This window comes from Cyprinodon tularosa, unplaced genomic scaffold, assembly GCF_016077235.1.
Source record: "Cyprinodon tularosa strain WSP-4 unplaced genomic scaffold, ASM1607723v1 ctg410, whole genome shotgun sequence".
Lineage (NCBI taxonomy): Eukaryota > Metazoa > Chordata > Actinopteri > Cyprinodontiformes > Cyprinodontidae > Cyprinodon > Cyprinodon tularosa.
Genome location: NW_024039131.1, coordinates 357,755 through 373,773, shown reverse-complemented (window position 1 = coordinate 373,773; position 16,019 = coordinate 357,755). Strand labels below are relative to the sequence as shown.

Below are 16,019 nucleotides of genomic sequence, written 5' to 3'. Positions count from 1 at the left end.
TTGTGCTTTTCTTTGCTTCATGTTTCCTAGTTTTTTTGGTTTAATTCCTGTTTTGTTGTAGTTTCTAGATTTATTCTCAGGTGTTTCTATTGTTGTCCTCTGTTGCCCTCTTGTGTGTGTTCCTTTCCCCTTGGCTCCCTCGTTGTCTCCTCTCACACCTGCTCCTTATCTGCTCATTAGCCCTGCCTTCATCTCAGTCAGCTATATATTCTCTCCCTCTGCAGTCACTCCTTGTTGATTCCTTGTCGTTGCTGGCTTCTCATGTTGTTGTCTTCCTACCTCGTCTCTCTCTGGCTCCTCGTGTTTGGTTTTCCCTGATGTCTCCATGGTTCTGGTTTGTTTTACATTTTTTTGTTGGATTTTTGGATTCCTGCCTTTGTTAATTGCTTTCATCATTAAACTGCAAGAAATCCCCTCAGTCTCTCTGCTTCTGCATTTTGGGTCCTCAAACCAACCAAAACGTGACACTTTCACCACTGAGATCAGGTTTATGGACTGAGACAGAACAGTGGTGCAGCAGACCCCCAAGGTTTAATGCTGGGGACTAAATGATTGTTTTAGTGTTATTTCTTTTTCTTTGGTATATATGCATGTATACAGGGATCTATCTTTATTATATTCAGTTTATTTCTATAGCGCCAATTCCCAACACATGTCGTGTCAAGGCACTTTCCAGTTCACCAGAACATCCAGTCAAATTGATTCAAAGTTTTATATCTAAGGAAAACCAGCTGATTGCATCGACTCATCGACTCTTCAGCAATCCCTCACACTAAGCATGCTTGTAGCGACAGTGGAGAGGAAAAACTCCCTTTGAACCGGAAGAAACCTCCAACAGAACCAGGCTCAGTGTGAGCGGCCATCTGCTAACTATATGTTTATGGAAAGCAATAACTAAAGAAAGGAATTAACCAGAATGTCATCTTTCTCGTCTGGTTCTGGATGTAATGAATCAAGTTACCAAGATTACCAAAGATAATTTGGACATCAGGTATGGGCTACATATGATGCGCCTTGGCAAATCCTGTAAAAGTACAGTAGAATAACTTTGGAACTGGTTTCAATGAAAGTGAGTAAAAAAAAAGAAGGCGGCTCAAATGAGATGATCACTGCTCGCCAATATTACTAAGAGAGTCTGTTTGATTAAGCAGGTTAGGATTCCTCTGTTTGCCTCACCTGTCAAAGAAAATTCTCTGAGTCTCTTCCCACTGAGCTTCCAGATCCTGGAGGAGGTTCTCTTCTCCACCCTGTTGCTCCTGCAGTCCACGGAGACTCTGGACCTCCGACTGTTGAGTGTGAAGCTGTCCTTCTAAGTCCACCAGACCACGAAGCCTGGAAGTCAAATAACCTTTAGAGCCGATTCACGATATTCTGACACATGTGAAAGCTGCAGATTTAATGCTATGAGGAATAGAAAATAAAAAAAGAAAAAACCCTGGCCTGATGCAGATAATGGTTACCAAGACCGTTTTTACATGGATTTAAGCGCTAAATGCAGTATTTTAGAGAAAAACGTCACAACCAGTGCTGTTAGCAAACACTGTTCTCACACAAACAGACATTGAGGCCAAAACTTTTAACGAAAAATTATCGAACAATATCTGTAATGGTGCATTGTCAGGATCAGCATGACCAGTGGCGGCCGGCCCATAGGGGGCGCTGGGGCACCGCCCTCCCTGATAAGAAGAGAGAAACGTAAAATATATTTTTAGAAATTAACTCATAAATGTCAGTTTTACTCTCTAGAGTGTGCACCTATAAGCAAAACAAATTATATAAACTACATTTCCCTATCTACTGTCATTCATTTGTGGATTTCCACAGACAGACTCCTACCGTCTCTGTTCTGGGGGCGCTGATCAGACAGACCCACATTTGCAGAGAATCTGTCAATCATGTACTATTGCTAGGTGAATTCAATGGCCAATCAGCGTCTCAGAACTTTATGGTCTTGGGGCGCTGAAAATACTGCACTTTAACAGGCTTCTGCACCCAAGCGCAGGTGCAGACAATTAGAGGGACGATGGCGAACGTAACGAGCGAGATGCAGCTTCCACCAAATTCGGTGAGATCCTTATTTATCTACCCGTGGCCAGAAGAACATCCCTGTTGTAGGATATGAACATTTCATGTCATGGTTATTGTGACTGTGACGAATCCACCTCGTCGCTTAAAACTTTGCGTGCCACACACACATTCCTGTTATACTGTGCTTGTGAGGACCAATTCACTCGCGCTGGGCCCAGTAGCTCCATTAACTTAAAACACACAAGCTGTTCCTGGTTACCTGCTGGCGTATTGAGGGTGCACACTTAATATTTCAGTGGGGTTAGCCGTGTGTGTGTGTGTGTGTTTATGTTACTGGGACTTGTCATCTTCAGTCTGGCGGCGTCTTTGCTGGGTTCAAACCCAGTTTGGTGTAATTGAATAAGTCAATGAATCTGTGTAAAAGAATTAAGTTGTAAAAATTATTTGTTTTTGTACATCAATTGTTTGTGGAGGTAATATATGGACAAAACTGATTATTGAGAAGAAATCAGAAATAAGAGAGCCTGAAGCGAGGGGCTTAAACTATTTAATGAGGGCTGTGGGAAGAAGAGCGGCCATTTTGTTTTTCTGTTTCTTTGTTACATTGCTGGTAACTGGAGGGAGGCTGAGGCCCAGAGTATCTTGTATATGTTTAGTTTCTTTTGCACCCTGTTTTGAGTTTTTGAGCTCAATAAATCACCAACACCGGTAACCCGACTGAGACTGGATTCTTGGATGCCAAAGAACCCCGTCACAGTGACCCAAATCATCACTGTTATTGTTATTATATAGTAAAATAAATCATTACTGTTAAATTGTATGCATTGTCCAATTGTTTATTTGAATTCTTATTCCGGATTAGTTGGAGACATACACTAGGCTATATCAGCCCCACCAAAAATATTTTTCACCAGCCGCCACTGAGCATGACTGATTATTGTTCTTAACAATTAATTAGCTGATTTCCATCACAGATACGTCACATGGGTGCTTGCCAGTCTGCTGACTGAGGACTCTTGCTTTTCACTAATTCCATGTTGGGTAAAACTAATAGGAGGAGTCCTGAAGTGGAGAGCATTACTTTAACACATTCCTCATGTCTCTAAAAGCAGGAAAGCACACTTAGGAAGGCTATGTTACATTAAGAGCTAAGAGAAAGAAACGAAGTGATGCATTTAGGTGGAAGTATTCTTTAAAAGACTAAATCAAAAACAGTCAAATATTTAAATACTCAGGTTTTCAGTTTGTTTCCTGAGGCGTTTGCCACCTGTTAGTAATGAAAACTGACCAGTACGTTTTTACCACTTTGAGTGAAACCCTCACTGGTATTCTCTCACTTGAATCCCTCAAAAGTCTAATGGATTCAATTCAATTCAATTCAGTTTATTTATATAGCGCCAAATTCACAACACATGTCATCTCAAGGCACTTTACAGTTCAACCAGATCATACAGTCAAATTGATACAAAGTTTTCTGTCTAAGGAAAACCAGTTGATTGCATTGACTCATTGACTCTTCAGCAATCCCTCACAGTAAGCATGCTTGGTGAAAATAAACATCATGTGATGTTTTTATGCCTCAGTGACAACAAAGCTAATTGAGACGTCCTCATCAGGCTGTGTTGTCCTTCCTCTCCAGCCTTTACAGTATCCTCTATTTTTCTCCTCCTGTTTCAATCCAGTGGGGTTTTTTTTCCGATTAAAACAACAACATTTAGCAGTGCTGTAAATTTAAAAAAAGTCAGATCTTTAATAGTCTCACATTCTCAGAAGCAAACACGTGTTTATGTCTGTATATGTCATTAATTTGTAAAAAATATCCTCACTTTCTAACAATGTTCTCGATTTGTAAAAATGTCCGGTTTGTCAAAATATCCTTACTTTGTAAAACTGTAATTGGTTTGTGAAAATGTCCAAATTGGTAAATATTTGCTTTGTAAAATTTTCATAATTTTGTAAAAAAAAAAAGTGCTCTTTGTAAAAAATGTGTTTGCTTTGTAAAAATGTCCTCAGTTTGTAAAAATTTCTACTTTTTAAAGATGTCCTAACTGAATAAATATATGCTCTTTGTAAAAAAGTTATTGCTCTGTAAAAAATGTCCTATTTATGTAAATTTCTAATTTTACACTGGAAAAATGATCTAGAAATAAGTAAAAATTTCTTAAATTAAGTGTATTTACCCTTAATTTGAGTAGGTAAATGAGATAGTTTGCCAATGGAATGAGTACTGTTACTCTTGAAATAAGATAATTCGATAAAATGCACTTGAAAAAAGACAATTCAATTGTGTTTTCTTATTTCAAATCTAAAAAAATCTTGTATCATTGGCAAAATGTCTCTTTTATCTCCTCAATTCAAGAACAAATGCACTTATATTAAGAAAAAATGACTTATCTAGATTTCCATTTTTTCCAGTGTATTCCTGCTGATGAGTCAAGCTTAAACCAAGCTGTAGGTCAGAGAGGCTCAGGGCGGGTGGGCACCATCAGCTGAAGGACTTTAGGGTCCTCGTTCTTCATGGACATGTTGTATTAAATAACTCCGGGTCTTATTTTAATGAGAATGTGTTTTAAAGCAGATTAGCCTTGATTAGACTAACATAAAATTCAATATGCTCACACCTGCACACACACATTGATAGTAACACATAGCTACTCTGTAAAGCATGCTGACTGTACACGGTTCCCTCAGTAGCAGCTCATACAGTCTGTTAAAATGAAGATCAGCAGTTCAGGGCTGCAGGCCAGTCTTATAAAAAAAAAAAATGCAAAACAACAACTAAAGTTTCACCCTGAGGCTTAACCAGTAGTCATGGTAACCACCATGTGCTTCCTTGTTCTTACACTGCTAAAAACTGAAATCTAAGTAAGTAATTTTTTTCTTAAAATAAGTGCATTTGTTCTTAAACTGATGAGGTGAGACCATCTGCCAATGGAACAATTTACATTTAAAATAACAAACAATAAGTGGGTTATTAAGTCCATATTATCTAATTCTCTTTTTGAAAGAGTTAAAATACTCATTCCATTGGAAGATCATTTTATTTACCTACTCAAACTAAGGGTAAATGCACTTAATTTAAGACATTTTGACTTATTTCTAGATAGTTTTTGCAGTGCACTTGAAGAGGTTCCTCTATAAACAGCATAGATGTGACAGGAACCTGCCCAGAAGCTCCTATTGACATCAGAGTGTGGGTTACTTACATGTGCTGCACAGCGGGCATGGTTGGCTCTTTCAGGCCTTGTTTTTCAACAGCATCCTGAAGCCTCCTCAGCTCCCCCAGGACCATCCTCTTCCTCAGGCCAAACGATTTGCTCTGGCTCTCTTTCTGAAGGCCCCTCTGCTGGCTGGCCAGCCCAGCGTTGGCCTCCTCCAGCCTCCTCAGCAGGACGGTCACCATGTCGAGGCAGGAGGCCGGGGACCCGTCCCTGGTGACGGTCAGCCTGGCCCCCTGCAGCAGCAGGTCCAGCTGAGGGGCCTTTTCTTTCAGACTGTCAATGCTCTGTCTGATCAGAGACAGCTTGCAGCGACAGTCTTGCAGTACCACAGGATCACTGCAGGGGGCCCCTTGGACCCCAGATATGTCATCGTCCACCTTGCTGAGTGAGATGAGAAATCGGTCGAGAGCGCGGGCCGCCGCTTCGCTCTTCTGGACCTGTTGTCGTAGCTGATCAAGGCTGGCTTTATGGGTCTCCACTTCTCGAGTCAGAGGGAAGCATTCTCTGGGGTCCAGGTCACTGGATTCTAGGTCCAGTCGGGACAACTGGTCCAACTCGCTCTGAATGTTGTCATGGAGCTCCTGTAGGGAAAGGTGACAATGATTAGATAGAACACATATTTAAAAATCCTAGGTCCAAAAAAAGGTCAGGTTAAAAAAAAACAAAAAAACAAGATCTAAACTAAGCATGGATTCTGGAATACGTTGGTTTATCTTCCAAAAACCTATCTGGAATAAATAAAAAAAAATAAACATAAAAACTCAGTCAGACTGAATCAGTTTGTGACTAACTGGATGTGCTCTCTTCATCCTCTGACATGGGAGCTGGCTCGGAGCGCTTCTGCCTGGCTGTGTGTTTCCTGGACGGAGCCGCCTGTGGAGCTGGTTGACAGTTGCCTTTTGTATCTATGCTTCTTTTTCTATGTCTGCTTCTGTCTCCTTGAACCCCAGTTGGCCTCAGCAGATGGCCGCTCACACTGAGCCTGGTTCTGCTGGAGGTTTCTTCCTGTTAAAAGGGAGTTTTTCCTCTCCGCTGTCGCTACAAGCATTCTTAGTGTGAGGGAATGCTGAAGAGTCAATGAGTCGATGCAATCAGCTGGTTTTCCTTAGATATAAAACTTTGAATCAATGTGACTGGATGATCTGGTGAACTGGAAAGTGACCTGAGATGACGTGTGTTGGCACAATAGAAATAAACTGAATAGAATTAAATAGGAATAGTTTGCTACATGTGAAAAGATTTCTGTGTTCCTTCTTGGTCTGATGATTTTATCTTAATCTTAATTTTTTTTTTATCAGTGATTTGCAGAAAATCTTCATGATGAACAGAAAGCATGAATCTACTAAATATGTCTAACTTAGTGCCCCCCCCCTGACCTTGATGTCCCTCAGGATGTTGGCGCTGGCCAGCGTGAAGCCACTGATGTCCTTGGAGTGTCTCAAGTAGCGGTCCAGGCGGTCGTTGAAGTCCACCATGTGGTTCTCTGTGGAATCGATCTGTCTGAGGGCGGCGCCCAGAGAACTGCCTCTCCTCTGGAGGGCTGTCTGTTGATGGCGCCACCGCTCCAGCAGCTCGGCCTTCTCTTGCTCCACCCATGACTCCCCACTCCACTGGGAACACTGGGAAGACTGGTTTACATATTCGGACCAGAGTACCTCGGTCTCCTGCCTCAGGAACTTTGGGGGAAACAGAGAGGATGTCAGACAGTGACTGATTGCTGGGGTGGATCTGTTTACCTCTGAACTCTGCCCCTGCTGGTTCAGACCTGTATTTCTTGGAGTCGTGTGTGAAGGCCTTTCAGGGAGATGAAGTCAGAGGGATCCTCTCTGAAGCTCTGCTCGTTTTTGGCCAGCTGAGCTTGCAGCGTCCGTTTGCAGGTTTCATATCTGGAGATTTCATCAATAGAAAAGAAGGAGACCAAAATTAAATGCAGAATAATGTGATGTAGATGTGAGAAAAGCTCCTAAAATGTAGGAACTCTGCAGTGAATGCACCTTTCTACAGCCTCCTTCTTTGTGATTTCTTCCATGGATGTCTGCATGTCAGCGTCCAGCCTGTCCTCAGACGTCCTCTGCTCGGTGACCTGGACCCCAGAGAGAGCAGACACCGTCACATCTCTGTGTCTGTTTCTGAAGAACTGATTCTGTTTCTGCAGCAGTCGTACCTCTGAAGGTGGTTCCTCTCCTGTCACCTCAGGCCCAGTCGAAGTGCTCTCCACAGACGCTTCATTAGGTCCACTAAATGAAACAATCATCATGAGGACAGGGGCTCTGCAGGCACATTCTGGATGTTTTTTATATAGTTTCCCTGGTCTACTTTCCTAAACCAATCAAATCTAGAGGAATATTTCAGAAGAGTGATTGCATAAACCACCAAAATAATTAGTTTCATCCGGACAATCAAGTTCTTTGTGGTTGGACTCGGTGCTGCCCCAACTTGTTGCTCACCACATAGCAAAATAAAAAGTTTTTCAAGATGATGCAAAGTTAAATGTGACACCGTTACCATTAGTTATAAAACTAAGAAACTGAAGTCTAAGGAAGTTATCATCCAGAATTGTAGAAAAATTTTCCTTTAATAGGCTAGGGCAGTAAAGAACAAGAAAACAGTTTTTCCAGTTTTACTTTTATACTTTAATTAGTTTTAGAAATTGTACTTTTACACTTTTACTGGAGTAAAAATCTGAATTTGATCCTCTAATTTCTATAAAAGCAGGATTTATCTTTCTGCTGGAGTACTAAACATGAATACCTTTAACGAATGTGAACAGGAGCCACTTAGCTGAGTTATTTCAGCACTCAGAGATCCACTGACCAGCTTTTATTGGACTCCTTCCATCAGCTTACCTTGAATCAGGCTGCGGTGAATCCTGCTCTCTGCTGAGCTGATGCTGAATGGCAGCCAGCCTCTTCTCACACTCCAGGAGCTGAGTCTGAGCCAGGCGGTGAGCCTCCTCAGGACTCAGGGTCCTACTCAGCCCTTGCAGAGCCTCCAAGTGCTGCTCGGCCTTCGTAAAGTCAGCTGAGAAACAGGCCTGGGGAACCATCACGCACATCCAAGGAAGGAAAAAACAGAAAATGATTAAACATTCTTACTCTAAAACCAGTGAGATTATCACTATTCTAACTTTATATTGATGCCCACTAGAAAACATAAAGAAACACAGCTTAACTGAAGAGGCTAGCCAAGCTTTGTTTATAATGGAAGAGGCTAAATAAAAGAATAGAAGTCTATTTTATCTTCTCTTTCTCTGAGACCAGAGTGAGAGAATAATGGAGGAGGAAATGAAAAGCTGGATCAATTGAACTGAGCCAAAAGAAAAAGCTCTTAGTTTACTGGTTGGTCTGCATTCCTACTCTTTCCTAGAACTGTGAAATCTTAGCCACGGCCAAAATATGGGAAACAAGAAGCCTAGCTTTCTACGCATGGTGACCGTGGCCTTCCTTAGAGATAATTTAAGGAGCTAAGGTGAGGTTTGGCAGTCCAGGAGAAGGTTAAGGTAGAGCTGACTGGGTTTCTCTGCTTCTCCTATAGGAGCTCGGGGAGCTCAAGGGAAAGCTGGGTGTTGCTCAGAGAACAAAAGCAGAATATAGAGTTTTCTTCTTCCCCAACAATGACAGTTGATCTATTCTTCATCATAAGTGGACGTCTGCTTAAAGTACTTCTACAGACACAACCTGCTGATATTGCTAAAAGACAGAACTCCCGTTAAAGCCATGATAAAACTTCCAGACACCCAAAGCCCCACTGACAGGAGGCATGCAAACACAGAAGACCAAGATATAAAAGCAAACAGACACCATAAGCGCCATCCCCATCACCTGAAGCACACTTAGACACTCCAGAAGTTTTACTACCTGTGTTTGACCTTTTCTGGAGGATCTTAAGTTCATCTCACTGTCCCTCAAACCTGTGCTAAAAGCTTTTCTTGCTACTTCAAATCTCAACTGTTGCAAAAACCCTGAGATATCAGCTCTCACATCCTGGACAGAACAAAAGAATGAGTTCAGAAAACAGCAATTAGAAGCTACACGCCATACAGACAAGGTTGACCAAATACACACATTAAGGTTAATATTAATTTACATTTATGTGATTTAAAATGGTTTAAGACATTTTAAAGGTTAGATTATTTAAAACCAGACACCAATCACGAGCAGCGCTCTTACTGTCCTACCTTCCACTGTGACTGCACAGACTGCGTGAAGAACTCCATCTCTTTGAGTTGAGATTGAGTGCAGAAGGCCTCCATGCCTTTGGCTGCTCTCAGGAACTCCTCTAGCAACTCTGGGTCAAGGGTCTTTAGAGTCCGCTGAGGAAAGAGGCAAAAAGAGGCAAAAAAGGTAAGTGCAAAGGTCTTTATTATGCTGGCCAAAGAGGTAAAAGCCTAAAAATGCCCTAAATCTCTTACTATGTGTTAAATGAATTCCACACCACAAACATTTTTTAGATTTAGTTTAGCCAACACGGAAAAGCTGCTTGTAATAAACTTAGACCACCGATGTTGCTTTGATGAGACATTTTTTTATTAATTTTATGCTACAAGATATAGGAAAGACATTCTATATTATCAGGTAAGTTTAATTTATGTCATTTTTGTTTCCAGCTGTCTCCTTTACCTCCAGTTTCCTGGAAACGGTAATCTGTGTGCTGCTGGTTTTTTATCAGTCTTAACTATACAGTATATCATGCATAAAAGGAAATTCTTTCTACCTCTTTGGCTGAGACCTGCTCAGGTGACAAGCGTCTATCTTTGAAGACAGAGATTGCTTCGATGATGTGGGCCTGCAGGCAGTGCTTGGCCTCTTCAAAGTGGTTGCGGGCCAGAGCCTGGGCCTTTGCGTAGGCTTCTGTGTAGGCCTTAGCAGGAGCTTGAGGCAGAAGAAATGTCTCAGGAGAGAGATTTGATGATTCTTCCTTATTCTGAGGAGCCATTGTAGGTACTGGTCTAGTCTTAGGACTTGTCTGAGGTGAAAATGAGGCCCTGGGTTGTGTTGAAGTTTGGGACTTGTTCAGCATTGGTGACTGAGGCTGCTGCTGGGTTGGACTTGGGAACTGGCTCTGGGGTTTGGACGGTGTTAGTGATTGTGCCTTAAGTTCAGTCGCTGGTTGAACAACAGGCTGAATTTGTGTCTGAGCTGTTGGTTCTGAGGCAGTTTCTGATGTCATGCCGGGTGGCTGTGTAGATTCAATATCAATCTTGCTCGGTCTTACAACGACAGACATTTTCTGCCCCTGAGGTTCAGGTAAAGGTTGTTTGACAGACACAGTACCAGTTACAGCTAGAGAATGTGCTTTGGACCATGTCTCTGATTGGGTCACAGTTTCTTCATTGCATTTCTGTTCCCCGTCTTTTGGTGAAGACTCAATATTTACTGTTGCTGTGGCAATTTGTTGTTTGTGATCAGTTACACCTTCTTTCTCTAAGCCAACTGATGGCTCCACCTTTGGCTGAGATGGTAAACACACAACTGATGGATCTGAGTGTGCTAAGGCCAGAGGTTTGGGTTCTGGAGGTGAAGAACTTTTGCTCTCAGGCACTGGGTTTGGCAGCACCTGGGCATGTGTGGGCTGAGGAGAGGACCACTGAATGGGGGTTATAGAAGGAAGCTGATTGGTTTTGGTATGTATTTTAGTCTGTAGCACTGGTTGCTGCTGGGTTTGTGTTTGGGACTGGCCTTGAGGAGTGTGTCCTTGGTTCTGTGTAGAGAGCTGAGGAGGAGCATGGTGTGGGGGTGGTGGTTGTAGAGGTATTTGAATTTGCATCTGAGGCTGAGTGTGATGTTGCCCGTGGATTGATTGCTGAGCTGGGAAATAAGTCTGAGACACAGGCTGGTGGTAAGGCTGAGGCTGAGGCTGGAACCAGGTCTTTTGCTGAATCTGACCTTGTTCATTCTGTACTAAATGATAAGCTCCTGTTGGAGGACCCTGTTGGATATGGCTCTGTTGGGAATGGGCTTGAGTCCAGGATGGTGTGCTTGTCTGGGGACTTATTTGAGGCTGTGTACAGGATAGACCAACCATATACCCATGGGGACTGATCTGAGATCCTTGCTGAGCCCACTGGGGTGAGGCTTGACCTGCTGGATACCCCTGAGAATGTAAAGCATGAGTCATCTGCTGAGGGTATAATTGTGAAACTGGGTGCCTGTGTTGGGAAATGGCTTGATTTTGTAGTTCTTGTTTTTCTGCCCACTGCTGGGATGGAAAACAAGGCTGGGGGTATATATTAAGGTAAGGAAAAGGTTGAACAGTAGTTTGAAGATGTTGGATAGGCATTTGTGTCCCAACTTCATGCCAAGCAGGCAGTTGGCCTTGAGAATAAAGACCTTGGTGTGGGACTGCTGGCTGAGTGAGACTTGTGGGATCAGAGGCTGAACGAGCTTGATAATGGACTACAGGTTGACATTTTGATTCATCATAAATTGGTGTTTGAGGCTGATTGGCCCCTGACTTTGATTTGACAGCTCGCTCTGTGGAAAGGGCATCAGTTTGAAGGATGGCTCTTTGTTGAGGACTGATTTGAGCCTGGGAAACTGACTGGGAAGGGCTTTGAAGATAAGCCCGAGGCTGATGTGGGGCAGGAGATTGATCATTTGCTTGGATTTGTGGAGTTGGAGGACTGAGAAGATGAGATTGCTTAAAAAACTGCAGCTGGGGGTGAGACTGAGTGGAACTTTGCTGACCAGAGGTTTCAGGCCTATCAGTTGTTGGTGGCTTAGGAGAAGGTGGTCTAACAGGAGCCCAAGACTGTGGATGACTACGAAGCTGGATATGGGAAGGCAAAGGGAGTTGGATGGGACCTGGTAGAGGGGCCTGAACTGTAGGGGTGGGTCTGACTGGAGGCCCCTCCAGCGTATTCAAGGGAAGCCGAGATCCATAAAAGACACTTGTTTGAGAGGGACTCTGGTTTAGTGGGGATGTTTGTTTCTGTGACAGAGTTTCACCTATTCTGGTTTGGGACATGGTTGTTAGTTGACTATTCGCACAAGTATAAGCCAGACTTTTTGACTGTTCTTGAGGCTGGGCCGCTGACTGAGGCTGAACCTTTGCAGTAGATTCTGGCTTTGTAAAAGACTGGACTTGGGATTGACCCTTGTTTTCTAAATCAGTTTCAGCCTGCTTTACAGGTGGTTGTACCCGTTTCTGAAAGCTTTGAACCTGCGTCTTTTGTCGCTGTTGCTGGTCTAACCTTAAAGACTGGTGTTGTTCATTTGGTGACTGCTTTGTCACCTTTTGTTGTAATTCTGGGTGTGCCCTACCTCTGGGTGTATTTTGGGAAACAACCTGAGCAGACTTTGTTTCTCTTTTTAACTGTGACTTGACTTGTCTTGAATGGACAGGATCTTGTTTTTGAGAAGATTCTGGGCTTTTATTTTCTGCTAGGGTTGTTTTCTGAAGCCATGGTCGATTTTTTGTTGCCTGAGCCTTTCTGCTCTGGAGTTCTTTTGAACTCAGATACTTTTTCTTTGCAGGTGGTTGCTGATGTGAACTCTCCTGATAAAGGTCAGCTGTCAGTTTAAAAGGGGTTTCTTCTTTTACATTTGCAATGCTCTGCTGTTCAAATTGAACCTGAAAAACTTTGCTCTCATTTTCTTGTTCCTTCTGCTTGGCCTTGCGTGGTTGCTCTAGAACCATCTCTTTCTCTTTCTTTTCTTCTGGTTTGGGTTCCAGTTTGTAATTTAATGCTTCGAGCTTTTCTTGATCAGATTTTTTGGAAAGTTCCTTTTGCAGGACTTGTTGCTCATGGGTATCTTGAACTTTCTGATTTCTTTCCACGCTGGCATTTTGGCAAACCTGAAATTGGACCTCTTCGCGTGCCCTTGTACCTGTCTGCATCACAGCCTCTGCATAGGTATATGGCATTGGTGGAGACATCTTTTCTTCTCTGCTTTCTTGCACTACTATCTTTGGCACAAAGGTTTCCTGACTCCAATGTGAGATGACGTTCATCTCTGACTGATGAGTTGGCAGTGCAGTCTCTGACTCTCTCAGGTGTTGAGGTGTAGCTTTAGCCTGGATGAAGACATTTGATGGTTGGACAGCTTCAGGAGGGCTTCTGCTTCTGTCTCTCCTTGAACCCAGGCTACTGAGCAAACCGATAGCTTCCTGAAATTGAACATATACTTTAGAAAACATCTGTCTGTAGCCTATGTATGTGTGTACATGCATGTGAGAAAACAACTAGCCTGGGACTGGGAAACGGCAGTTTGGACCCGTTTCTGCATAGCAGATGCATGAAGGTATTGGATGGGGGTGGTTTTCTGACTAGTCATAACGATAACCTGTAGGTCCTGCTCCTCTGTGACCACCTGGCCCTCTAGTTGAAGACCACGGGAAATGATGATCTGCAAATAAAAATGCTCCTAAGTAAACATTGTTTCACCAGATAAACTGTCGGCATTCCTTATGAAATAACCTAAGACAGACTGCACTCTGATCTGTGGGGCATCATACCCTGGCTCGTGGGTCCTGGCCTTGTACTGATTGTTGTCGATCTGTGGCTCTCAGCACTGAGTACAGCTCCCTGGCCTCGATTTCCCAGAGAAGGAGTTCAGCTAGTCTGGTGTCCAACCCAGTGACACTATGCTGGAGCTCAGCACAAACCTTTTCAGCTTCAAACAGGGTTTGCATTACCTGAAATGAAAATAAAGAAGAACTCTGATAAGATATTATGTATGGTATATATATATATATATATATATATATATATATATATATATATATATATATATATATATATATATATATATATATATATATATATATATATATATATATGATATCGATGTATTTTCACTCATTCTTACTTCAGGAATAGCAAGCCGGAGTTTCTGTAGCTGATCAGGTGGACACTCTGCAGATGGCTCAAGGGTACCAAGATTTACTTCCTTTATCTTTCTTATTGTGAACTAATAGAGGAAAACATCTCAAGTGACTCCATGATGATGGAAAAAGGGAAGGAATTGTCTTTGTAATAATTATCTAATGTTTCCAGTAGTTTTACCTGTAGCCGTTTCCTGTACACTCTTAAAGGACCCGCCATTGCTTCCAGAGGCTCTTTAAGAATCAGAGTGGCCTCTCTGACCAAATGCTGGAGGTCCTGGGAGGTGCTAGCTGTGACATCAGCACTCCGCTCTGTTGAGTTTTCCTGAGAACAAAAATCGCAACAAAAGATAATGTGAAAAAATGCTGGAACTTCTCCCAACCTATTGACAATGACATCATCATGATCGATGTCTACATGGAAAAGAGTCAGAGATGATGGTGAAAATGGATGAAGCTAAATCCAGGATGAAAAGCTTTTAGAGGGTGCAGAGGACTTGACACTGGAGCAGAGGTTGACCTTCCGGCAGCAGAACCACCCTGATGATCTAGAGAGAGCAGCTCTGGAATTGTTTATATCAAACCTGAACACAAGATTGAGCTAATAACGTGTAAATAATAACATCTATTTTATTATGTATGTTGTTATTGTAGTTTTCCTTTTTTTAAGCCTATTTTAAGCATTAGCAGAGTGGCCTAGTCAAAGTGCAGACTATTCAAATGACTATCCAAATGTAAATAAAAATACACTCCATGCTTCAGTGTCTTACGTGATGAAATTAATGATAGCTGATTAAGCCTTTTTCTTTGATATGGAGCTAATTTTTGTTTTTCTATGAACGCCAAAATAAAATTCATTGAAAAAGTCAGAAAGTTAAAGCGGTTTGCAAAGTTTGGACGGTGTATTCATCCATGATCTGAAATCCAGGCAGGTATGTCTGCTCTGTTAGATCATATCTAGATCCCACATCTTGTTTGGTAGAAAACTCACCAGATTGGTTCTTTCGACAAACTCTGCCCAGTGCTTGTTGAGTTTCCGCCGCTCCTCAGCCAGAGCTCTGCTGGTCTGAGGGTCTGTGCACTCCATCAGGAACTGGCTCACCTCATTTAAATGGGCATGCCTGGAGCCCCACTCACTCATGGACTCAGACGTCACCCGTTGAGAAGCCTGCAGCAGCAGAGGACAGACAGAGAGCCAATAGAAATTACATTTTATGTTAACTCCTACAGAGACCATTCATTTTTAACAGACTAGAATTAGAAACTTTTATTGTCATTTTGTATACATAGACTGTATACAAAAAAAGATTTTCTTTTGTACAGCTTTCAGCGCATTTCCATTCCATAAAGTGCGGCAGTCATCACATGTAAATAGTGCGGGAGAAAAAAACATGGTGCAAAAAAACTCATTGATCTGGTAGTTCAAAGCATTAGTATATATGGTACAAATCTGCAGTGTTTTGGTTTGGTGTCATCAGTGTGATGCAGAGTCTGGGACATGATTTGGAGTTTTCTCATCAGTTCAGCCGTCAGATGGCAGTGGGGAAGAAGCTGTTGCAGAATCTGACAGCCATGTTGGAATATTTGTTTACCAATGCAATAAAAGAGTTATGATTTAGCAGAAGAAAGGAGCACATCCTTTTGGAGCAGAAAGAAATGTAAGACGACAGTCAAAGCTACAACTGAGCTGCCCTCTGGTTCCCGGTACAATATCAGGAACACTGAGGCAGATCCACACAACCCGTCACAGTCAGGGGCCACTGGGACAGGAAAGCTGGGGCCCCAGAGGGACCAAGTCCGCCACTGCTTAAATGACTAAAACAAAGGTGTTTAGTTAGAAATGTAAGAATAAAGCTCATTTTACATTGATTGTTTAAAAAGCAATTTTTTGTCAAACTAAATCCCGGGTTTTTAAATACACACCAAACAGATCCCGACTATAGG

The 16,019-nt window shown here is 42.4% G+C and overlaps 1 protein-coding gene across 1 annotated transcript in view; it reads right to left on the bottom strand.

Annotated features, from left to right (window-relative positions):
* Positions 1-16,019, bottom strand: part of LOC119792143 — a 149,364-nt gene that overhangs the window by 102,782 nt on the left and 30,563 nt on the right. Inside the window, exons 18-32 of the mRNA XM_038298627.1 lie at positions 15,067-15,243; positions 14,257-14,400; positions 14,060-14,161; positions 13,707-13,886; positions 13,439-13,597; positions 9,963-13,358; positions 9,427-9,561; positions 9,166-9,232; positions 8,096-8,339; positions 7,414-7,486; positions 7,244-7,332; positions 7,015-7,135; positions 6,626-6,925; positions 5,235-5,830; positions 1,177-1,332 (exon numbers count right to left, since the gene is read on the bottom strand). Coding sequence (XP_038154555.1) covers positions 1,177-1,332; positions 5,235-5,830; positions 6,626-6,925; positions 7,015-7,135; positions 7,244-7,332; positions 7,414-7,486; positions 8,096-8,339; positions 9,166-9,232; positions 9,427-9,561; positions 9,963-13,358; positions 13,439-13,597; positions 13,707-13,886; positions 14,060-14,161; positions 14,257-14,400; positions 15,067-15,243 — 5,939 coding nt within the window. The remainder of the gene's footprint in view (positions 1-1,176; positions 1,333-5,234; positions 5,831-6,625; positions 6,926-7,014; positions 7,136-7,243; positions 7,333-7,413; positions 7,487-8,095; positions 8,340-9,165; positions 9,233-9,426; positions 9,562-9,962; positions 13,359-13,438; positions 13,598-13,706; positions 13,887-14,059; positions 14,162-14,256; positions 14,401-15,066; positions 15,244-16,019) is intronic.